The sequence below is a fragment of the Urtica dioica genome, chromosome 9 (genome assembly GCF_054948205.1).
Source record: "Urtica dioica subsp. dioica isolate 48M chromosome 9, U.dioica_male_clone48M_v1_H2, whole genome shotgun sequence".
In the NCBI taxonomy this organism is placed as follows: domain Eukaryota; kingdom Viridiplantae; phylum Streptophyta; class Magnoliopsida; order Rosales; family Urticaceae; genus Urtica; species Urtica dioica.
Window position 1 is genome coordinate 18,041,372 of NC_142764.1, and position 24,122 is coordinate 18,065,493.

The following is a 24,122-nucleotide window of genomic DNA, read 5'->3' on the forward strand; positions in this document are numbered from 1 at the left end:
AGCAGCGATAAGGTGGCCACTTTAGTCTTTGACAACATAGCATGCTCATGTTTTTCTCTCCACAACATGGACTGCATCATCCACTGTTAAGGCTACTACACCTTGGATCGGGGACGCCAAGCATCATGTCAAGGCTTCTCCCGTTCATTAGCCTTGTCTTTCTTCATCATAGAGATAAACTCATTAATGTATTGGCCCGTTCATTCCACCACCATGTTTTCCGGTCTCCTTCGTCTTTGCATTACCCATTCATTGCGCACATTTCAGGCTCAGGCTATTGTAAGTATCCATTCCATGTCTTTTTGCTTCTTCTCGTTTGCCAGTCTAGCGAGGCCGCCTACCATGTCCATAGCCTCCTCTGGAATAAGATTATTGGTCACCGCAACAACCTTCCATAACTTTTTAGCTTCGCGACATCCGTAAATGGCATGGTAGCACGTCTCTGGTTCATACCCGCATCTACCACATTTCACATGTATTCGTAATTTTCCAAGCTCAAAGATTAGCGTTCGTAGGTAGCCAGTGGTTATAAAGCTTCCATATGAACATCTTGATCTTCGGCAGAAGTCTAGTTCTCCATAGAAATCGCCACCAAGATTCGCTGGTGCTGGGATCAAACACACTTGACTCTTCCCTCTAGTCACTCGCCAATCGGTATCCACTCTCCACACTATACTCGTCATTAGTATAGTAGTGCCACATGTGCCGATCCTCAGTTGGGATGTTGAAGCACGAGATCGAGAGATTCTGTTCCACGTCTTCCAAACTAAACATGGCCGTAATTAGTTCCTCATTCCAGCCCCATGTATGTCTTTTAAGCTCGGCTACACTCATTTCACATGGTAGAGGCGGCGGCTCGATCAACTTGAATAGCTTGGGTCTCGGGATCCACCTATCATGGAGCACATCCACTTGATCACCATCTCCGATTCGCCATCTTGATCCCTTATCAATTAGCTCCCTGCCCCACAAGATTCCTTTCCATATTTCGGAGCAACTTGCACCTTCGTTAGCATCCAGGAAATGAGAATTAGGAAAGTAACTCACCTTGAGGACTCGATTCACCAGGCTATCCGATTGTCGGATGATATCCTAAGCTTTTTGGCTAGGAATGCTTGGTTAAAGTCCTAAAGACGCCGAAACCCGAGCCCTCCTTTAGTATTGTGGTTCCAAAGCGTGTCCCATTTCGCCCAATGAGTTTTCCTTTTCTCTTTCGTGCTCCCCACCAAAAAAGCATTCATCATCTTATGTATTCTGTCTACCCTTCGGAAGCCGGAAGCAGCTCATGCATGGTTTGGGATGGCTTGCACGATCGCTTTAAGGAGGATCTCCTTCCCGACTTGCGAGAATAAGCCACTTTTTCAGTTTTTTATTTTGTTCCACACTTTATCGAGAACAAAAGTGAAAATTTTCGTTCTAGCCTGCCGGAAAAAGTAGGGAGAATTATCATTCTAATTTTGTTCATGAGTGACATTATTTCTATTTAATTCCATAATTACAAAAAATCAATTTCCAAAAATATATTTTCATTTTTCAGAAATATTTGTGGAATATTTTGTTGAAATGTGGATTTATAATATTATGTGCATATGACAGTGGTAAAAAAGAAGCAGATCCAATACGGTATCCGTATATCTGTAAGCACTGAATCAGCAAATAACACCTCATTTTGAGTTCAGTCATTGCCAGTCTTATCGACCAACCATCGATGAGAAGATACAACAATCCACAGCCGTCGGATCAAGCCCCGCCAATATTATCCAAACGAAAAATATAAAAAGAATATCCTCATATAATAGGAAATAAAAAAGAGAACCTCGCTGTGTCTCAATCATCTTCCTCTTATTCATCTTCTTCTGCGTCGCTGAATTGGATTTGACACAGAAGAGAGCAATTAAGCGAAGCGATCTGAAGCCCTAGGAGAGAGAAACGAGCGATTTCGTAGTCTGTGCTTCGGAATCGAGAGAAGATGAAAGGACTCTTCAAGTCGAAGCCTCGGACGCCCGTGGACATCGTCCGACAGACTCGAGAACTCCTCATGTTACTCGATCGCAACGGAGATACTCGCGAGGTCAAGCGCGAAGAGAAGGTTTGATTTCGACTACGAATTTACTGTTTATTCCAGTGTCTCAATGCTTAACCTAATCTTAACTCTAATTTATTTTTTTGGAAAGTTCGGTTCTGTGTTTGCGTAATAGATCCAGATCGGTATCGATCGTTTTGAGTTGAAATGAATGAATGTCTGCTTTGAGTAATTTTTTGTGCTTAGTAATGTTTTGTTTAGAGTATTGACTATTGAACACAGAATGATGATAAAAGTACTCAACTTTTTTCTCCTTTTTTTTTGTTTTGTTTTGTTTTTTGTTTACCTCAATAATCACGGCTAAACATAGCTAATTACGAGTCTTATTGTTTTTATTCTTTTAAGTTTCCAACTAGTGATAATTGGATCTGACTCGTTTCTCGTTTGCTTATTTTTCTGTGTACTGCTGCGAATTTCTGATGTTGGATTTACAGCAGATGAACGATTTGTTCAAGAACTTAAGGGAAATGAAGTCGATTCTCTATGGAAATAGTGAGTCTGAGCCCGTTGCTGAAGCTTGTGCACAACTGACTCAGGAGTTTTTTAGGGAAAACACTCTGAGACTCCTTATTCGCTCCATTCCAAAACTGAACCTGGAGGTAACACAAAAAGTTGAGTTTCGCATTATTGGTATTTTTTTTTGTAGTTATTCGATTAGTACTAGTCTGTGCTTTTGGAATTCTGGATATAAGGGTGTTCGTCATAAAACAGTCGAGAATTACAGTTAAGGCAATCTACACGTTGTTCTGGATGTCCACAATTTTTGGAAATGTAACGTCTTCCTTTTACGTAATTTGGTAGGTACGGATATAGCCGTTTGTATAGTTGAAGTTGGATCAGATACCAACTTTATGCATGAAGAGAGAGATTCTACACTCACATTGCCCGTTACTGTTTTTGTGTTTCCATTATTCGGTAGTGTTGATAGCATTACCTTTTACAGGCACGGAAAGATGCCACGCAAGTAGTTGCTAATTTGCAAAGGCAGCAAGTTTGTTCAAAGTTGATTGCATCTGATTACTTGGAGGCAAACATAGACTTAATGGATGTCTTGATATCGGGGTAAGTTCCCATGACGCTATTTTAGGAAAACTCAGTTGTGATAACGTAGAGATTGAACAGTTTTGTGTTATCTTAGCTTTGCTATTTTATTAAAGGAGTTTGTTTTTCAATTACTCAGTGGTGTATGGAGAAAAGGCCCAACCTAGGACATTGGCAAAATATTGTACTAGTTGTATCTTTCAACTTTCATTTTTTGCTTGTGCTCTCATGAATATATTGTTCACATCTTCTTGACGCATTGTATTGGACTGAAATCGTTTCCTTTGTAGTCGCAGTCGCGTCATGAATGATTGGTAGTTTCTCCATAGTTAAAGTAGTTGCGTCTCCTTTCAATAATCTTATCCTTCTAAACAGATATGAAAACACAGACATGGCTTTACATTATGGTGCAATGTTGAGAGAGTGCATACGCCACCAAACTGTTGCAAGGTAACAAGATATCTTCATCCTTTGAATATTCTATTTGACTTCTTCTGAAACTAATTATTAGACTTACCGCTAATGGGATGTGTTCATCTTTTTCTTCTCGACCAAATGTCGTTTTTAATTTATGAGGCTTGGACCAAGGTTCGAAACTTATGTGTTTCGGTGGTCCTAGCTGTTGGTTTAGTACATTTTGGTCTGCTCTTTATCTTCTTAGCTCTCTCTGCTAGCTAGGACAAGCAACTGTATCAAATATATAAACTGTTTTTATCAGATTTGTGACTAAGCTACATAATTTGTGACTAAGCTGCATATTATGTACTTATTTTTAAACCTCTTTGTATGGTCTGATTGCAGGTATGTTTTGGAGTCTGCACATATGAAGAAGTTCTTTGATTATATACAGCTGCCCAATTTTGATATTGCTGCAGATGCGGCGGCAACATTTAAGGTTAAGTTTACCTGAATATCTCAATTTTTCAAGAATTGTATCAATGAGCAATCAGCATTATAGAATTATGGTCAGCTCGCTTCTTGAAAGCATGCTTCTGGTTGTTCGGTTTGCCAGTGCATTTATTCAATGATTGACTATTCATAGCTTCAGTTATGCTATATTCATACTTGTGAGATGTTTAATCTGATTGTATTGAGCTCTTAACAGGAACTCATGACAAGGCATAAATCTACAGTGGCTGAATTCCTCACCAAAAATTATGATTGGGTGAGTGATGTTTTCTGTTTCTTTAGGTTTATTTTTTTATGTTAATATGCATGTGTATACAAACTATGTGATATATTCCGGTCCACACAGTGACTTGAATTGTGCATAGATTGGGAAACTGTTTGCAGGTCATATCAAATTGGAACTCTTTAACTATCGTATAGTAATAACCCGAAAAAGAACAGTGTCATCGGTTTTTTACTGAGCTCTTCTTTGTTCACTTCTCTTCATCTAAATCTAACATTTTTAAGGAGCACTATAATTCAACATTTTGTTTCTGATTGAAGTAAAATTGACCTCCTTCTCTGGTTCCAGTTTTTTGCTGAATATAACTCCAAGCTATTGGAATCCTCAAATTACATAACAAGAAGACAAGCTGTCAAGGTACGAGGCTATCATGTTATGTGAATTGCAGTTTCAAGATGATATTTGTAATGTCTTCTCATAAGCTTTCTCTGATCACAGCTCTTAGGAGACATCCTTCTTGATCGTTCGAATTCTGCAGTAATGACTCGATATGTGAGCTCAAGGGAGAACTTGAGGATCCTCATGAATCTTCTCAGAGTATGATCTTTCAGATTCCTTCGATATAAACTGTCACCACACTGCTAAAGATATCATCTTCATATTCATTTCTATCATTCTGCCAATGTGTTGGCTGTTTTCTGCATAACATCTTTTTTAACTGTGCTTGTCAAAGAGAGTAACGTATATAACTGTAAAAATCGGCTTAGAAATGGCTTTTGCACTTTGCAGGAGTCAAGCAAGAGCATCCAGATAGAAGCATTTCATGTTTTTAAGGTAATAACAAATTCCCGTTTTATCGTTACCTGTTGATACATAAAAGAAGCTCCGTCAGTTCTTTGTTATGACACGAAATCATTTTACAGCTTTTCGCTGCGAACCAAAATAAACCCGCAGACATTGTCGGCATACTTGTTGCAAACAAAAGCAAGCTTTTGCGTCTTTTTGCCGATTTCAAACCTGATAAAGGTAGGTCCCTTCTATCAATGTATTTTTTTTTTTTAAACTTCCACCTGTAGTTGGATAAAGCATAAGCGATAGAGTTCACAATTTGTTGGCGTTGGTTTGACGCCGTTTTATTTTTTGTACATTGGCATGGCTTTTTTTTTCAGAGGATGAACAATTCGAGGCAGACAAAGCTCAAGTGGTGAAAGAAATCGATTCACTGTAACCCTTACAACACCCATCACTGAGTCCTTGTGATGTGTGAATCGTAGATACTTCTCACCCTCCTCTTTCCATCGCTCATGGTTCGGTTATGCAAATTAAAGTTCGTGTAAAGAGTAGATAAATAAATTGTTGATTGGGACCCGGTATACTGCTGAACCTAATGCATCATATATACTGTGTTTTTTTTTTCTTTCATTATACATAATTTATTTGTTTTTGTTAGCATTCTGTGCAATGCCTCATACGGTTGCTTGAATGTTGAATCTAATGAGGTTCAGGTTTAGTATAATGTATAAGTGGATAAATAAGAATACTCGTATCAATATTGTTGGATGTTTTTTGGTTCAATAAATTAATGGAGTGCTATTCTATTCCGAAGAAATCCTGGGTCAGTTTATGGAAACGCTTAACAGTGTAGTGTCTGACTGGGCTATTGCGATCAGGAACAATTTTGATTTGAATTCGTTACCAAAATGTCAAGAATGGTCGTTTTCGTATTTGTTACAAGAAGACTTGTAGCATGGTGTCAGTTATTCCAAAGTTCCTATGAGTGAGAGACCGACTTTTCACCCACAAATATGACTCAATTGGCTGAATATCTTTTGGCATATTCCATATTTATATCCTTTATTGTGTGAGTGAGTGGGAGCTCTTGATCTTTTCACGCTCAGAAAACGACGAGAGGCTTGGGAAGCTTCCACGATAGTGTGATTTGTGAACAAATGGGGTTGAGATCAATTCTAAATCTTTTTTCTTTTATTGTAACACCAACACATTTTTTGGCTTATGATCCTCATCACGGACCTCTAACTATGTCTATGTTTTATCTTTTTCTTCATGGGAAGTGAAAATTTACAAACATCAGAGAAGAACTGCATAAACTATTTATCCTTTATAGTATCACTGACGCCAAGTAGATGCATTACTGCTCAAAAAAACAATATTGAAACTTGATGACTTTGTTCAGTAAGGACTACAATCTTCTACAATTCAATCATCAGAAAATTAAAAAAAAAAAAGACTTATTAAATTACTAACAATTGTTCACCTTCTTTATTCTGCCATTATATACCCATCAGGGTGTCGAAAACGACAACGTTTGCTTGAGAACCGCACATTTCTCTTCTCCCCAGCAGAGCTTTAACAAGAACTCGTTTAAAAGTCTTTAGACACGTCACTGACAAATTTCTGGTAAATATAATATAATATTATATTCGATCTTGTAAATACTATATAAATAAAGACGCCCCAAGCACTGGTTCATGTGGAAGTGGAACGTGAGAGGCTGAGAAATAAGTAAGCGAGCTTCGTTACAGCTTTTAACACAACCGAGATCCCGAAACCCAGTACCGATCATCCACATCAGAGCTTCTAATTTCATTTTTATTTTCTCACTACTCATTCGGAGAACAATGGCAGATTATAATGGTAGGACCCAATGTGCCGTGTTTCTTCTTCAATCAAATCACTGAGCCTTCATCTGAGATTTAGCTGTATTCTCATCTGATTTGTCTCTTTAGGTTCGCTCGATGAATTTCTTGCTTCTGCAATTGAGGCTGCTAAAAAGGCTGGCGAGGTAATTATCTCTTCTATTTTCACCTTTTTCTTCAAGTGCCGGGTATTTTGGTTTCGTTTTTTCTTTGAATTTATTCGTGAATCGTATATTTCAGGTGATTCGTCAAGGTTTTCATCAGACTAAGCATGTCGAGCACAAAGGCCAGGTTTTTAATTCTTTCATTTACTAAATTGTTAGCATTGTTTTATATGATTCGTATAGCATTTACAAGATCTGTTGTAATTCGTTTTATATGTAAGATAAAAAAATACTAGCAGTGTTGGTTTGGAGTGTAGAGAATTTATGCATTGTATTTGATTTGCCTTGAGATTTATTATTCTTATGAGATTTATTAAGTGATGGGGTCACTCTGAGGCACAACTTTCATGAACAAATTTATGGTGATGTTTAAACTTTAAAGGAAGACCCTTCTGTATGGTTTAAATGGCTGGTCGGTCCAATCCAAATTAAAATAAACTAAATGTAAAAATAGCACATAATGCTTATAATAGTGAATGCCAACAAGCAGAAAGAAACTGTTAATAGTATAATAGACATGTGAGGACGAATCTGAATGGAGATTACTCTGCAAGATTTACCGAGATAGTTGAATTTTTATTTATTTATGGGTTTTTGCCTAAAATGATTTATGATGATTGTAAAGGAATCGTTGACGTGAAGGGAGATCTTACTACGATAAAACTGCAATGGCGTTATTTATATCTCCTGTCTAATTTCTGCTTCATGGTTTGTTTTTTTTCTTCTCATCTTAGGTGGATTTAGTAACTGAAACTGACAAGGCATGTGAAGATCTCATTTTCAGCCATCTTAAGAAACTTTACCCCTCACACAAGGTTCCACTTTGGACTCTCTTATTTTTTTTTCCATCTAGACCTCATAAAGTAACCAATTTGATTCAAATTATTCTTATAAACATATTTGAATCATGTCGAAATCAGCTCATCGGAGAGGAAACCACCGCTGCTTGTGGGACAACAGAGCTGACTGATGAGCCGACGTGGATAGTTGACCCACTTGACGGAACCACCAATTTCGTGCACGGGTAATCGGTCAAGTCAACTAGTATTGTACCGACTTTACTGATTTTCTTATAATTTTTTTTAGATTTTATTTTTATATTCTTACCATGCCGTTCACTTCATTTGTAGATTCCCCTTTGTCTGTGTGTCCATCGGTCTCACGATCGGAAAGGTTCCGACAGTTGGCGTTGTTTACAATCCGATAATAGACGAGGTTTGAATTTCTTATCAATTATTTTGCTACTGAGCTTTGATTTTGGTACTTATTTTTAGTACCTTTAGGCTCTGAGGCCAACAATGCAAAAACCTTTTAACTTTTTTGCCACTACAGTTATTTACTGCCATCAAAGGAAAAGGCGCTTTTCTGAATGGAAAACCCATTAAAGGTAAATTCTTGCCTCGGTCGTAACTTGATAACAATATCCTTGTTTATGAAAAAGAAATCAACGCTCATGTTTTCCTTTTTATTTTTCCCAGTATCATCTAAGACTGAACTTGTGAACTCTCTCCTTGCAACTGAGGTATGTGCGCACTTGAGCTTTCCTTGATGAGTGTTATGGTCAATAATCTTAGCTCTAGTAATTAGTATCCGAAGCAATGAATAATATTATATTACGTTTCGGTGAAAGAGCAGGTTGGAACAAAGCGGGATCAGCTGACAGTAGATGCCACTACAAACAAAATCAATAGCTTGCTTTTCAAGGTAGCCATTCATCGAAAAAGCTAAAGTCAAATTTATTTTTATTTTTAACATCGCAGTTGATTCAAGTTTATAATGTTATTCAGGTGAGATCTCTTCGGATGAGCGGATCTTGCGCGTTGAATCTCTGCGGAGTTGCGTGTGGGAGGCTCGACCTCTTTTACGAGATCGGCTTCGGTGGTCCTTGGTACGAACGACAACATTTTTTTTCTCGATGTCAGGAAGGGTAAATTAGTAATTTACTCATTGTTTTGTTTTTTTCCGTTGCATAGGGACGTGGCCGGCGGAGCGGTAATTGTGACAGAAGCAGGGGGTTTTGTTTTCGATCCGTAAGTTCTGAACTCAAAACAGCTTAAGATTGAAGTTTAGTCGTTTAGATAAGTAGTGTTTAATATATTGTCCAAAAAATTTGGCATCCATCAGATCCGGCAAAGGCTTTGACATCACGTCACAAAGAGTGGCGGCCTCGAATCCCCTTCTCAAAGACGCGTTCATCAATGCTTTGAATTAATACGAGTGAGACGTCATTTTAATTTGTTCGTCATCGATAATAAATGCCCTGTAGTTTCGCCGGCAGATTGTTTTGAAGAAGATTACATTCTCATTGCTATTTGGTGATAATGATATTATTAAGTCTTGTGCTCTATGGCCTTATGGGCAATGCCAAAATAAAAAAATTTGGTAGGACATAATTATTGGTACTATAAATTATTTTAAAAAAATTGCAGGTGCGTAGTTGTTCACCTAGAAACTTTCATCTGCGTCCGCGTCCGCGTCAAAGATAGCAGACTTTCTTTTACTTTCGTCTTTGACCCATACCCTTTTTCTAAAGAGAACTCCAAATTTGACAATTTGAAACATTGCAACAAAGAAGTTTGAACAGGCACAAAAAAAATAAAAAGAACAAAATGATATAACGAGAGAAAAGTAATAGCCAAAGCTATAGAGTGAAATGTAATAGCAAAAATAAATATGGAGTCACATATATGTACCCTCTCAATACTACACGAAAAATAAGTGGGGGAAAAAAAAAAAAAAAACTAACTCCTAGCTAGGAAAGAATAATAGCCGAGTCTCACACACACACACACACACGCTTAATAAAATTTACAAAAAAAGCTTGTACTAATAATTAAGAAGAGAATGAAAAAAAGCCTCCATGACGAATCTCATACCTCATTATGGGTCCTAGAAGAGGAGCCATAACCATTAGCCCCATTGGCAGCCCCGCCACGGAAGCCCGTCTTATTCTCGGACTTCTTCTTCCTGATGACATAGAACCACGTGTAACACTCGAGCACCACGGCCACGGCACCAATCGCGATAATGGTTCCAGTGTAAGCCCTCTTCCAGACCTTCTCGGGCCGCAAAATCTCGAAGCCTTCGAAGACGTTGACGATGCTGAGAGAGATGACGGCGTAGCCGACCATGTGGTGGTAGGCGCTCCAGTAGACCCTGAGCTTGTGGTCCTTCTTGGGCCTGAGGAGGAGAGCGAAGACTTGGAGGGTCCCGAGGCAGAAGAGAGCGATCCCGATGCTGCGGTGAAGGTTGTGAGTGATTCCGTTGGAGTCTGAGCCGAGCTTGAGGCCCGTGCCCCAACCGGCCACGCCCACCACGTACGCCACCGTCTGGCACGTCACGTGCAGGTAGAACCATGCTGGGTCCGCCGACTTGAACACCTTCAGGTACCGAGCCGTTACGGCCCCCATCGGCATCAGAATTCCCCAGCTCACCGCGTTCAACACTCCGTGGGTCTGATCATCGTCACACAATTCAACCTCGTTTAGTTAATCAGTAAATAGAGTGTAGTCTCCTTAAAAAATAAATAAATAATTGAATGAAAAATACTGTTCGATTCACATAACATGATCAATTAATCATTTTTTTTATTTGGGGGTTTTAAATAAAGTTGAAACGAATTGGGAAAGTTGGGAATTATTCCGATATGAATGAATTCAAGGATCCCATGGATTTTACGAGGTCTAGAGAGGCACTCACGTTCTTCTTCTTCAAAGTGGCGCCAGATCCGGCGACGGACTGAGTCTGACCAGAGCTCAGATCCAGAACCCCTTTCGAATTCACGTTCGCGGCGTTGGAAGTAGAATGACTCTGCAGCGAGCCACCGGAGACCGGACCGGCCTGCCACACCTGGTTGATGGAGCTCATCCCGGCGGGGAGAGTCCACGTGGCATATATAACCACCTCTCGGTTGGCGTAGGTGGCGGAGAGATCCGTGACGGGGTATCTGACGGAGCCGGGGAGGAGCTCGCGGATGGAGTATCCGGCGAGGGTGGTGAGGTTGACGGCGGAGATGGTGCCGGAGGAGACGGCGGCGTAGAGGGTGTAGGCGCCGGGCATGGCGGGGTTGGCGGTGGTGGGGTTGATGCCCCAGGCGACCCACGTGGAGTCGGCCACGCCGGTGTGGCGGTAGGCCATGCGGAGGGTGGCGGAGGAGGCCGTGTACGTCCAGTGGAGGAACGAGTTCAGCACCGGCAACGCTTGGCAGTTCGTGAACGCCTCCACGTTCGGCGGGAACGAGTACGTCTCGCACTGCGCCGCCGCTGACGTCATCAGCACCGCCAGGATTACGAACACCAGGGTCTTGCCGCTCCGTTTCGGAGCCATGGTTGGACTTGGACTTGGAGTTGGAAGAGAGAGAGAGAGAGAGGGGTGTGAAATGAGAGATGTTTGGTTTTCTTAAGAGTGGAGAGAGAGTTTGGGGGGTTATTATAGAGAGAGAGCTTTGGCTAATTGGCTTTGGTTAATTGGTTGTGCTTGCGTACTGCTTTGTGGTGGGGTTTGGTCTTTGGTCGTTTCGTTGATTCATTAGTCCGTTTGGGAAGCTTCCAATTATTTTGTACCAGTTGCCTTTTCTTTTATATATTTTATATTGTTCTTTCTTCTTCGTTTATTTATCAAGAGTTTTTTTTTTTTTTATTATTATTCTTTCATAGATGTGTTTGTACTTCATGGGAGAGATGAGAAACGAAGACATTTATTATAATTTTATTAATTTAATTGAAATCTTTGTTAAATAAAAATTTAGAATTCAATTTTTGTCATTGTAAATACAGTTGAAATCTTTCTAATAAAAATATATGAAATATAGATATAAAATTTTAATTTTCTATATGTTCGTTTTAATAGCATCATTTTTGTATCGTAAAAAAAAATGAGGCTCATATACAAACTCATACACGAGATTCAAGCCCACCGTAAAAAAAAAAAAAAACTTGAAATGCAGCTCCCCTGCAATGCCAAAGTTGAGTACAAGAGTGCTCAAACAAATTTCTCGAGTCGAACCATTGAGTCAAATACTCGATTCGAATTCTGAAGATGTGTGTTAATCTTATAAATATATGCATATAATTATTGGCTACCAGTAGTATATTTTTTTTATTTGATGTTGTTTTGATTAACTTTTTTTAAAAATTATTATAGCTACTTTAAATTTTGTTACGTTATAACTTTATTTAAGAATGACAAAAAAAATAGCTCAATTGATAAACACCTTCCATATGACTATGAGACGATGTCTTCGAATCCCTGCAAAAGAAAAAAAAATCAAAAAAGAAAATGAAAGTTATTAGTCCTTGAATTTTTTTTATTTGTTTTTTTTATCTTTGAAATGGTCCTTGAATTAGTAAGGCCTTCCCTATAACCCTCTATTATAGTATTAGTAAAGAATCACACTGCGGAGACTTATTAAAGGTTGTGATTATTTGATGCTCAATTGTGCAATTTGTGTGTAAGAGAAAAGAAAAGGATTGAGAGAGCAAGTGAACAACTCTCTCGGTTTCACACTCCCAATCCCCGGAAGCTGTTCAACGCTTCAACTACAAAACTGGGAAATATTCAGTCCTCCACGTGGACTTTGGTTCCTTATTCTCTACACATATTCCACGTGTCGCGTTTCTTTTATTCTTTTTCATTTTGTTTTTTTTATATGACAAAAAGATCAATTCTTTGAATCAATTTATGGTTTTAAGCTACGAATATACCCTTAGAAATTAAGCGCAACTACCAGTTTTTCTTAGGACAACACAAATCATTATTGGACTTTTTATCATTTTTCGTGTGGCCACCGTATGACATAGCCATCTCAAAGGCTGTTGAGCCTAATGATAATAATAGGCAAATCATAATTAAGGCAATTAGGTACGTGGTTTGAAAATATCAAGCCATTTGAAGCTGACTTTTCATTCATTTCTTTTCCATCACACGAACCCTTATTTTATCATTTTTTTTTTCGCATATAGATCTTGCACCAACACAACATAAGTGTAAATAAATTAATCCCATTGTATGTCACGTATCCGCGTTCATGTATATTAAATTCCCATACTCAGAGAATCATTCCAGTACAAAGCCATAGTAGTTGAAAGGTAAAAAAATTCTGGGTAAAGAGAAGAGACACATTCAAAGCGAATAAAAACAATTGTCCACAAAACTTGACTGTTCATTTAATTAATTAAAAGGTCACAATACACCGAGTTCTCCGTCAAATCAGTGTATTGTTGTTCACACCGCAGACATCCATGAATTCACATCACCTTTACTTATTTATTTAATATTATGCATTTGCAAAACTTAATAAAAATAATAATAATTAACCAAAATTGCATGGTCTCTAATACTATGTTATCCGATATTAGTATTGCGTGTTATAATATATCCATATACAAATATATAAATACTCGCATACATTTTACATACATATATATAGATATAAATATTGGTAAAGAACCGAATCTCCGGCGCTGGTGGTCCGGTTCGGGAGTGACGTGGCAGGGCTCAACCCAAATTGAACCAAACCACACCAAACAGAATGGGTCGTTTGGTCAACCAAAAACAATGGGGTCCACTGCCACGCGGAGAGAGAGAGTCAGGGCTGAGCTAACACAGGGCGAGTGGGACCAACTCGCGGGAAAGAAACAACGACAAAACGCAGCGTTCCTTGTCGTTTCTGATCCATTGCGTCGACTTGCTCTTTGGCGGACACGGCATACGGTCCAAAGCCAAAGCTGCACATATAATACAAATAAATTTGTACTTGTCAACGTGGTCATAATAACACATACGCGTATATTATGATTATTATTATTACTTTATTTGGTAAAGAGAAGAAAATAAAATTGGTCAGACTTTAATAGCCCAAAAATTATTTAAAAATAATTAGTTTAATGAATAGATAAAATTTTAAATTTATGCTAAACTAAAAAATTATGTGGTCTAATTTTTTTTTTTTTTTTTTTTTACATTGTCCATAAAAATATTAACTCAAGTATATATAAGCCTTTTTCTATGATAATGACGGGATCAAAAAAATTGCTGACACTTGATTTTGAAATTTATATAAATTTTTGTTATTTAATTAAGGGAAAATATCAACAGTATCCCTCCTGTTTAATCGAAATGCGAGATTTATCCCCTTTATTTCTAGAAATATCAGACATATCCCTCCAGTTTAATATAAATGACATATACATCCCCTAAAAAAATGTTATATTACAAATATCACCCTTTTTCGTTTATTTTTTACAAAAAAATAATTTGAACTCCCCAAAATACCCTTAATGAAATAATTTTTTATTTTCTATTATATATACAAAAAGTTTAAATTAAAAAATTTCTTTATAAAAAGTTAAGGATTTTTTTTATAAAGAGAGATTTTGATTTTTTTTAATAAAATAGTAAATAAATATTTATTCTGTTAAGGGTATTTTGGGGAGTTCAAATTATTTTTTTGTAAAAAATAAACGAAAAATGTGATATTTGTAATATAACATTTTTTTAGGGGAGGTATATGTCATTTATATTAAACTAAAGGGATATCTCTGATATTTCTAGAAATAGAGGGGATAAATCTCGCATTTCGATTAAACACGAGGGATATTATTGATATTTTCCCTTTAATTAATTTTAGATAAGCGTTTATTATTTTGCAAATCCATTAACTGTTATTGTTTATTTAGCTCAAATAGAAAAATTACTCAAAAAAGTCATTTGAAACTAATTAATAGCAAAATAACTAAAGTTCTTTTTTTTTAGATTTGTAACTAACTAGGCCACCTAAAACGTTTGGTTTGGGATCTAGCCTATGTTTGGAGATTTTTAGGGAAATCGCCAAACGTATTAGGTGGCAAAATATTTTTTACTTTTTTGTCCTTCAATAATTAAAGTAGTTTTTTAAAATCACGTTATTTTTTTTTCCTTTTTTTGTGCATGTTAAATTCCTATTTTGTAGAAGGTAGTTACCAATTATTAGAATCCACGTTCTCTCTCTCTCTTCCACGGTCTCTCTCTCTCTCCACAAAATCAGATCTGGGTTTTTTTTAACCACGTTCTCTCTCTTTCTCTCTTCCACGTTCTCTCACTCTCTCTCTCCACAAAATCTGATCTAGGTTTTTTTTTTAACCTTCAACATGCCCAGATGACGAGGAAGCCGTCGAGGTCGCGGGCCAAAGGGGCAGTCTAGCCGAAGAAGTTGTCGCCGATGACGCAGATCGGCCGGAGGCGACGGAGGAGGTCGGCGAAGGCTCGTCGGAGCCAGATCAACACCCACAAGAGGCGGTTGACGAGAGCGTAGGGGAGGGAGTTGGTGTTCTCGGAGTCCGGAGAAAGGCCATGGTCGGCGCTCCGGAAGGGGGTCGCGACGAGCCTCACGGCGGTGGTTGGCGGGAGAGACGATTGGAGCTTGGTTAGAGGTGGTCCAACTCTCATTGTTAATTTTTTTTTTTTTAACAGTGAAGATTTTCGAATGTCAGTTTCTGGAAAAAATGTAGAGGTACAGATGATTTATTTACAGTTATTTCCATTTATTTCCATTCAAATTACTTAAATGTGGAGAATGAGATAATTTCCAGTAATTTACGTTTATTATTTGTGTTGACAGGTTCCCAACAGTAACGTCAGTCTTGGTGAAGCCGTTCTAGATTAGCGCGCCGCGTGATTAATGATATCTTTGATAAAAAAATTTTGTTGAGATTTGTTAGAGGTTAAAGGCTACGTATAACAATTTTGAAATTGTCTGTTATTTTATATTGTTATTGCCTATTATTTAATATAATTATATTCATTATTTCCATTTGGTTAAGTAAAAGGGCAAATTAGTCTATTAATTATTGACACCTATGCACGTTGGCTATTTCCCTAAAAGTTATGAAACATAGACTAAAATCAAAATCTATAGTTTCAAATTGACTATTTTGCTACAGTGCCATTTTTTTTTAAGTTATGTTTTCCGAAAAATTTGACAGTATCAATAAATTTATTGACATGGTCAAAAGATTATTTTACAAATTCATCATATTCGGTTAACTATTTTGATAGCACACGTGCATATAAACCCTTAAACCGCAATGTTTACTTCTTCTCCAGATTCCCAACTTCCTATACAATCAATCCTTGACTTAATTTTTCAGTCATACGTACGCTAACCCTTGTTACATAATTACTATCTTCAACTTTTATTTTAATATTAGAGGATTCAAACCCTCCATCAATAAACGAACATATGAATGTCTGATATGTATCATTGAAGAAGGACAGAACGTAAGAATCAAACAAATTAGGTGTGCATGTCAAAGAATCTTTAGAAAGCATAATATCTTTAATAAAATTCCCTTTTATCTTTAAGGTGAACTACTTTTTTTTTTATAGGGACCATATTAGTTGATGGCAACAATAATTTGTTTTGTTTAACTTATAATATTATAAATTCATTAATTTGTAATGATCTTATCCAAGGAATAGGGATGCTAGCTTGTTTCGGGATAAATATGCTTTATTCAATTGGTAGTTGAATCATTTAACCACAAACACACACATGTTCGTATAGTTTCATTATTTTGCTTCTATGTTAGTATGTTTGTCTCTTTGTTATCGGAAGAACTGAAACAGTAGTCTATTATCCTGACAAATTATTGGCAGAACACTAAAAATACACTAATTAAATCTCAGCTAGCCATCATAATAATTTTTATTTAATTAAAAAGATGATATACTGAGAAAATTAAAGAACAATCTAGATAGAAATTTTTTGATTTATTCTACGAGATAGTCAAATATCACGAGCAAAAGAATTGAGGGAAACTTTTTGATAAAAGAGAAACATCGTGAGCTAGCCTCACATGTTTCAGATTCTTTTTTTTTTCACTTGTTTAATTTTCGTCATTTTCTCGGAATTTTGCCTAAAAAATCTGGTTACCACAAACTTTCCTCGACCAAAACAGCATAAGAAAATACAATATTGTTCCAATTTATTTAGGGTGTGTTGGAACCAACAAAATATAGGAGAAAGCGAAAATTTGAAAGAAAATTAAAATGTTAAAGAAAATCTATGAGATAAACAGCACTCTTTATTATGTTTGAAAGTGCGTGAAAATCAAATTTCTCTCTAATTTTTCTCAATTCAAACAAAATGCAACGGATTATCCCTCATATATTCAGGGTTCAAAGCAAACCCTTGTATTCGAGAGTTATCCTTAAAAGAGAGAGGCCACTTCCATTCTTATTCCATATGTTGTAAGGTTAAATTTTTAATCTCATTGTTACGTTGATCTTTAAATGTTAAATATAATTAACATATTTTTTAAATATAATTAACATATTTAACCATTGTTAACGCCTACCTAAATATATCATATATTATGTCTTTAAAAATATAAATTAACTAGAAAGACTAAAACATGTTGGAATATTAGAGAGAAAAAGTGGATAATAAAGAGTATTTATTGTCTAATAAGCTGCTGACTTTGGGCAAAGATTTGAGTGGGTTTCACTCAACAGAGTTTGATAATTCTTTCGTATTATTCTTCCTTGCGGAATGGGGTATAATATCGATTATAAGTTTGTCAAAATCGGAACTATAATGAATGAGAAATTGATGCTCAAAGTATGCTTAAAGAACACATTTGTTATGTGTAATTCAAGTGGAAATCTAGAGTCTCATATTGGTTGGGAACGAGCGTTGTGGTAATGTTTATATATTCTCCTCTTTATTTAGTGGTCATTCAAGTGCAAGAGAGGAGAGTGTGTTGTGAGACCCGACTTTTGTACACGTCAGCTTCTGTAAAAATTTCCTCTTATCAATAAATAAAGGAAATTTTCTTCTCTCTCCGTGTTGAATGAGTTATAAGAATTCACAATAAGGAAATGGTGAGTTTTGATAATCCGAATATAAGGAAAGAGATTTTTTTTAAAAAGCACTTGAATGTTGGAATAAAGTTAAGTGCTTGAGAACGAAGGAAATAATATTTGAGGGTGACAGAATTTCGGAATAAGGATATTCGAGTAAACCGGATATTATTTTCTGAATAAAATTACTCGGAATGTACTCGGAGATTAAAAATCTCAAGAGTGAAAATAAATTCTGAAATCCCTTAAATATATTCAAGGTAACGAGAATTAATGAGAATTTTCTCGGTTATTTTTCGAGATTATTTTCAATTAATCGAGGACGAAGTTGTGAGGTTTTATTTTGGAAGGACTTATGTGCAAGGATTTGGAGGACGAAATTGAAAGAAAAAGAGGAAAATGGGGTTGTTTTAAGAGAGGCGTGTCAATATTTGAGTGGGCCATCTGTGCACGCGTGGCATAGCGTGAGAGTGCCACCTAGCCTCTTAAGCCACTCACCCTCTCTCTTTTTCGGCCACATCACCCCTCACTCTCTCTCTTTCTTTCTTCTTCTTCTCTTCTTCTTTTCTTTTCTTCTTCGCTTCTTCTTCTCCCTCGCGTTTCTCTCAGCCGAACCAGACGGAAAAAAAAAAGAAAAAAAAACAAACAAACAAAACTCGGCCACTCCTCTACTTATCACCGAGCCATCATCACCGCCACCCCCTCCAACTCTTAATCTTCTCCTTCCTTTCTTCCTCTTCGCGCGCCACCCAGGACCAAGCTCCACGCGCACGCTCCGGCCCGAGGAAGAACAGCGCCGCCGAGTCACGTCGCCACCGTCACCGTCTCTCGCCCTTTCCCTTTCTCTCTCTCTCTCTCGCCTTCGCGCGTCACGTGGTGCCGAGCCATCGCGCGCGCCTCGACCGAGCGAAGCGACGCCGCCGCGAGCTCGCCGTGACCACCGCCTGAGGAAGAGACGACGGGAACGAGAGTTACAGCGACGAGGACTTCGGATTCGCAAGAATTTCGGTAAGAAAAGCTAAACCCGAATTGATTTTTGAGATTTAGGGTTTTTGAAATTGAAAATTTGGGGGTTTTCGATTTCAATGAGGATTTTCATGAAATTGATTGGTTTCATACGTTAATTGGACTCGGTCGTTGATGTATATGACCTGAATTTGAAGTTTTGAATTCGGATTTCTGGGTTTGTTGATTTTGGCCGAAAATTAGATGAACTGGGGTTTGAAATTTGGGGCTTTTTGATCCTGCAGATTATTTGATGTTTCTGTGATATGTAGAGCTCGTTAATTGATTTGGATTTTGAGGAAAAATGGTTGTGAATTCTGGATACTTGATTTTTGTTGTTGTCGTGGCCGATTGTTGTTGTGGCCGTGTATGTGTTTGGATATGAGTTGGATAGTTGGGTTTGATTGCTGTTTGTGGACGCTGTGATGTTTTCAGGGCTGTTGGATTTTCGGGTTGAAAGTGTTGTTTTGATTAAATGCTCGTTATGGCCAAGTGTGTTTTTCCTTGGCCGTGTATTTGGTTTGGTCAGAGGTTTGTTGACCACGAGCATTTTTATCATTTTGATCTGATTTTGGAATGATATTTCTGAACCTCGGGTTAAGTGTTTGCTTGGTTTGGTTCGGGTTTGAGTCAATGTGGATTTTGTGACAAGTTATTTGGTTTGTTGACAAGTTTGGGAATTTTGGTACGAGTTTGAAATTGTGAAATTGACTCGTTATTGGATTCAATGACTTGGTTACAGATCTAGACGGACGAACGGAAACCGGACGAGGCGGAGGCGACGAAGCCGGTTTTGAAGATTCTAAGAAAAAGAGTTATCGTAGTTAAAGCTCGATTAACTCGTGAGTCTTTTAATCGCGTCTCGCGTTTAAATACTCTTAGATTTGATTAATGTGATGTATTTCGCGTATTGAAATAAATAATTTATGTTTATTTATTTAATAACGTTTAAGAGTTTGATTTGATTCGCTTTGGAATTCTCGGTTACTTTTTATTCGGATCAATTTATTTAAGACTCATAAGCATGTTGTTGGATTTTATTTCGTATTGTTCTCGATACGAAAATACGCGAGTCTTGAATAAGTTTGACTTCCGAAAAACCGGAGAATAATGGATTTAATTCTCGAATTCCGAACCGACTCGAATCTAATCCCGACAACGACCATTATCTTTTCAAGTGGTTCAATAACTAACGAAGTTTCAACTTCGGATTCTAGTTCTCTCGACGCTCCAGGACGTGCTAAAGGTCTCGGGAAGCGTGTAGAGCAAAGTGTTCTCCGGAATTCATCGAGTTCTTCAACGAACTATTCCGAGTAAGTGAGATTTAAGTTTGAGGCGCCAAAAGGGGAATGGTGTCTAGTAGAATAATTGTTTATGTTTCTTCGTTTAATCCTAAAACAAAGAGAAACCATCAGTTAGACAAGATGACCGAATAAGGCTTCGGCCACTAACTAATAAGATAATAAAATGATAGGGTTAAACGGTTAGCGGGTTAAGAACCTTGAAGCCTTTAAAGTTATGTTGAGCTTCTGTTATAGGTTTTACCCCTTCGTCCTGATGAGAGGACAACAGGAGGATGAAAGACGGTGTCCTCCGGATTCAATTCCGAGAGGAACTGTTCTAGGAGAAGGTCCAGCCTCACAGCTGTCGACAACTCCTTGTAAAATACTTAAAGAGCCATACAGTGAAATTAATAATGTTAATGACGGGCTTTATCCCGATAAGATCTCCTCCTGTATTAAGATAGGCAGGTAGGCTGTAGACAGCTCCTGTAAAACACAACGAACTCTTGTCGGCAATGTAGCGAGTGGCATTCCTGAAGGCCCTTTAATGGGAAGTCGATGGGTGGCTTCAGGTAAGTCGATGAGTGGCTTACCTGTCCTGAGGGAAATATGAAACCCTGGACCAACCAGGGATTGGTGAGGGTTTGCTCCCCTCTACCATACGCGCGTCAAGGCCCTCCTACATGTGCTAGTGGATCCCAGACATTAAAACTTCGGCCTTCCAAGGACTAGGCTCAAGTTCTCGGAATGGTTTACTCATCTCTTATGAACGGCTGCGGACTGAAGTGTTGATTGGCCAGTCCACTGATGTAAGGCGCCGGGATGAATGAGATGGATGAGTTCCTAGGAGATCGGTTGTAGCCGAATTCCTATATGATTATGTGTTTGATTGTTTTAGAACGAGGTTCTAAAACTGAATACGTCTCTGTTGATTGAATGAGATTGTTGTCATTGTGATTGAATAATGGAACTTCTTTATTCTTCTGAATCTATCACCTGCTGTCATCTGCATTTTATCATCTGCAACCATGCATCTCATGTAGTGCTAGGTTAGATATCCTGCTTACTGAGTCGGTGTGACTCACCCCTTAAATCCCTCTCCTTGTAGATAAAGGAAAAGCTCAGGCGAAGCAGGAGTGCTAGTCAAGGTAGATCTCATGACGACCTGTGGCATAGGAAATGTCTTTTTGGGAAATGGGTATCAGGTTTTTGAAAACCGAGCTTATATGCTCGTGAAAGTTTTATATAGCTTTGAAAGAACTTTTATTATATCATAACGTTTAGATAATCGGCCCGAACCTCTTTTTACGTTTTGAAACTCGGTTAGCACGATTATGGGCCTGTGCTTATGGATAGCAAGCTAGGGTAGTCCGCATTTTTGTAACTCTTCTAAAAGCGAAAAATTTTACCAGTTTTTAGCGGACTAGCTCTAGGAACCCTTGTTATTCCTTATATGTAAATTAATTTTATTTCCGCTGTTTGTTTAATAAACGTTTTGTAAATGACGTTTGAAAATGTTTTATGTTCATTTCATTTGAAAACATAAATGGTTTATGATAATGTTATGGGAAAGGTCGCGTTCCGAGGACGACGGGTGTCCCGCGGGTCGTGACAGAGTTTTTGGTATCAGAGCCACAGATTTAGTCGTTTCTGTAGACTGTGAGATCTATTAGTTGACTGAGCATCTTGTTTACGGTCTGAGTGTCTACATGTGTGACTTTTTTTTATGGTTACTAGGAGTATGAGGGTATCAATGTGTCGGTGTGCTGTGTTTCCTGTTTGGATTCGTTGAAGAATATGTATGATATCTTGAGCTTTCTGGCGTCGTTCAGTTTCTGACCTGGCTATTGTTATGTGATTCCTTTAGAATCTGGAAGTAATGGCGGAAGAAGGGGAAAGTCTTGACGCTCGTATCGCAAGGATAGAGCAATCGTTGGAACGACAGGCTAGAGAAGCGCAGCAAAGGAATGAGCAAACGGAAAGACAGAACCGTTTGATGGCATTGCTGCTTGAGCGAATGGATCAGCAGGTTCAACCGGATCCTCCTCTAGCTGCCGAGAACCAACCTCAAGAACCTCTTCCAGCCTTACCGGTAGCGAGAGCGGAAGAGCTGAACTACCGTATTCCTGATGTAGCCCCTGTTATAGGAGAGCCAGTGTACGAACGATTCCGGAAGCAGAAGCCACCAGTGTTCGAAGGAGGTCCAGACCCTGTAGCGGCTGAGAATTGGATCAAGTAGATCCAACAGATCGTTAGCTACATGCAGTTGTCCGACGCGGAGCGCGTAGCTTGCGCGATCTACCAGATGACCTCTGAGGCTCGAAGCTGGTGGGAAGTAACTGTCATGTCAGAGGATGTAACGACTATGACATGGGTACACTTCATCAACCTCTTTCATGAGAAATACATGAGCGAGGCAAGCACATCCGGCAAGATTCGAGAGTTCATGAATCTGCGTCAAGGAAAGATGCCAGTAGCGGAATACGTTGCGAAGTTCGACGAGCTGGCAAAGTTTTCTCCGTCCGTGGTTCCGACCGATCAAGCACGGAAGACGAAGTTTATGCATGGTTTGAACGTTGGAATCGTGAAGCTGGTAGAGAGCGGAGACACTGGGCCAAGAACCTACGCTAGTGCGGTTCAAAGGGCGTTGAGGATCGACGCTTGGCATGGAGACGTGGCAGTTTCTGCTCCAACTCCTCTTACTGTAGTGCCGCCACCACAGACTGGTTCGAACACAGGGAATCAGTTCAAGAGGAATCGTTTCCAGCAGCAGTCAGGACGCCGTAATCCGACGAACTATGGAAATCAGCCTCAACAGAGGAATCAGTCGGGAGGCGGAAACTCGTATGGAAAAGGTAAGCGCTTCCAGAAAGGTGACCAGAACGTCGATAACAAGCGCGCCAGACCTGACAATCAGAACATCCCTCAATGTGCGAAGTGTGGGAACCGACATCCAGGCGAGTGCCGAGCCAATAATGTTACCTGTTACAATTGTGGCCAAGTGGGACATTATTCCAGGACCTGTCCAAACCCGAGACAAGGAGATGTACCAGCCAAGGCCCCACCGAAAGCCAATGCTCGAGTGTTCACTATTCGTGAAGATGATGTGCGTGCAGGAACGTCTACTGCGGTTACAGGTCAGCTTTCTGTGGGAAATCTTTCAGCTTATGTACTCATGGATTCAGGTGCTACGCATTCATTTATTGCATCTAAAGTAGCTGAAAAGTTAGAAAGTGAAAAGTTAAATTTTTCCTACCCGTTCATAACCGTCAGTCCGGCAGGAGATCTGTTCGAATCTAAGTTATGGTTCAAGAACGTACCAATTCACGTTCAAGGTAGAGAGCTGATGGCTCATCTGATTGAACTTGAAATGGTTGACTATGATGTTATACTCGGGATGGATTGGTTAAGCAAACATCACGCCGTGATTAACTGCAATAAGAAGGAGGTTAAGTTTCAAGCTCCTGGAAGTGAATCGTTCTACTTTCATGGATCATCTCGGAAACCAGCCCTTCCAACGGTGTCAGCAATGAGAGCCTTGAAAATGCTACAGAGTGGATGTGCTGGATTCCTGGCAAGCGTAAGAGATGTATCGAAGGAACAGAAGGTAGAGCCGAAGGATATTCCAGTCGTAAAGGAGTTTCTAGAAGTATTTCCTGAAGATCTACCTGGATTACCACCTGATCGGGAGATCGAATTCTGCATAGAATTGATTCCTGGAACTGCACCGATATCGAAGACCCCGTACCGGATGGCTCCAGCAGAGTTGAAAGAGCTTAAGACGCAGTTACAGGAGTTGTTGGATAAAGGTTTCATCCGTCCAAGTCACTCTCCGTGGGGAGCGCCGGTGTTATTTGTGAAGAAAGCAGATGGTTCTCTAAGATTATGCATCGACTATCGAGGATTGAACCAGGTGAC

At 38.7% G+C, this 24,122-nt stretch overlaps 4 protein-coding genes across 5 annotated transcripts; 3 read left to right on the forward strand and 1 right to left on the reverse strand.

Moving 5' to 3' along the window:
• The first annotated feature begins 1,790 nt into the window (after positions 1-1,790).
• LOC149385423 (Mo25 family protein) lies at positions 1,791-5,865 on the forward strand. Of its 2 annotated transcripts, none has more exons than XM_089625966.1 (11): positions 1,791-2,089; positions 2,518-2,682; positions 3,027-3,145; positions 3,500-3,574; positions 3,926-4,019; positions 4,230-4,289; positions 4,605-4,673; positions 4,755-4,853; positions 5,046-5,090; positions 5,180-5,282; positions 5,426-5,865. In XM_089625966.1, exons 1-11 carry the CDS (start codon positions 1,970-1,972, stop codon positions 5,482-5,484), a joined length of 1,008 nt encoding a protein of 335 aa, XP_089482092.1. In that variant the 5' UTR covers positions 1,791-1,969; the 3' UTR covers positions 5,485-5,865. The 2 variants fall into 2 exon arrangements, with proteins under 2 accessions (XP_089482092.1, XP_089482093.1); XM_089625967.1 differs by having other exon boundaries at positions 2,521-2,682.
• A 675-nt stretch (positions 5,866-6,540) lies between these two features.
• Positions 6,541-9,470, forward strand: VTC4 (Inositol monophosphatase family protein). Its single transcript, XM_089625142.1, has 12 exons — positions 6,541-6,911; positions 7,004-7,059; positions 7,154-7,204; positions 7,812-7,892; positions 7,998-8,101; positions 8,208-8,292; positions 8,410-8,464; positions 8,556-8,599; positions 8,713-8,781; positions 8,865-8,965; positions 9,051-9,107; positions 9,202-9,470. The coding sequence occupies exons 1-12, from the start codon at positions 6,896-6,898 to the stop codon at positions 9,287-9,289; spliced, it is 807 nt and encodes a 268-aa protein (XP_089481268.1). The 5' UTR covers positions 6,541-6,895; the 3' UTR covers positions 9,290-9,470.
• A 222-nt stretch (positions 9,471-9,692) lies between these two features.
• LOC149385425 (cytochrome b561 and DOMON domain-containing protein At5g47530-like) lies at positions 9,693-11,498 on the reverse strand. Its single transcript, XM_089625141.1, has 2 exons — positions 10,777-11,498; positions 9,693-10,532 (listed from the first exon to the last, which is right to left on the reverse strand). Exons 1-2 carry the CDS (start codon positions 11,401-11,403, stop codon positions 9,948-9,950), a joined length of 1,212 nt encoding a protein of 403 aa, XP_089481267.1. The 5' UTR covers positions 11,404-11,498; the 3' UTR covers positions 9,693-9,947.
• Positions 11,499-22,464: 10,966 nt separating this feature from the next.
• On the forward strand, positions 22,465-23,911 carry LOC149385426 (uncharacterized). The gene is made up of 2 exons (XM_089626336.1): positions 22,465-23,811; positions 23,867-23,911. The coding sequence occupies exons 1-2, from the start codon at positions 22,465-22,467 to the stop codon at positions 23,909-23,911; spliced, it is 1,392 nt and encodes a 463-aa protein (XP_089482462.1).
• The last annotated feature ends 211 nt before the right edge of the window (positions 23,912-24,122 follow it).

Coding starts and splice junctions, on each gene's coding strand:
- LOC149385423 (XM_089625966.1), top strand. CDS start 1,970: ATGAAAGGACTCTTCAAGTCGAAGCCTCGGACGCCCGTGGACATCGTC. Junction 4,854..5,045: donor TCCTCATGAATCTTCTCAGA/GTATGATCTTTC, acceptor TGCACTTTGCAG/GAGTCAAGCAAGAGCATCCA. Junction 5,091..5,179: donor AAGCATTTCATGTTTTTAAG/GTAATAACAAAT, acceptor ATCATTTTACAG/CTTTTCGCTGCGAACCAAAA.
- VTC4 (XM_089625142.1), top strand. Junction 7,205..7,811: donor ATGTCGAGCACAAAGGCCAG/GTTTTTAATTCT, acceptor TTCTCATCTTAG/GTGGATTTAGTAACTGAAAC. Junction 8,102..8,207: donor ACCACCAATTTCGTGCACGG/GTAATCGGTCAA, acceptor CTTCATTTGTAG/ATTCCCCTTTGTCTGTGTGT.
- LOC149385426 (XM_089626336.1), top strand. CDS start 22,465: ATGCAGTTGTCCGACGCGGAGCGCGTAGCTTGCGCGATCTACCAGATG. Junction 23,812..23,866: donor ATGTATCGAAGGAACAGAAG/GTAGAGCCGAAG, acceptor TATTTCCTGAAG/ATCTACCTGGATTACCACCT.
- LOC149385425 (XM_089625141.1), bottom strand. CDS start 11,403: ATGGCTCCGAAACGGAGCGGCAAGACCCTGGTGTTCGTAATCCTGGCG. Junction 10,533..10,776: donor CCACTTTGAAGAAGAAGAAC/GTGAGTGCCTCT, acceptor GACGATGATCAG/ACCCACGGAGTGTTGAACGC.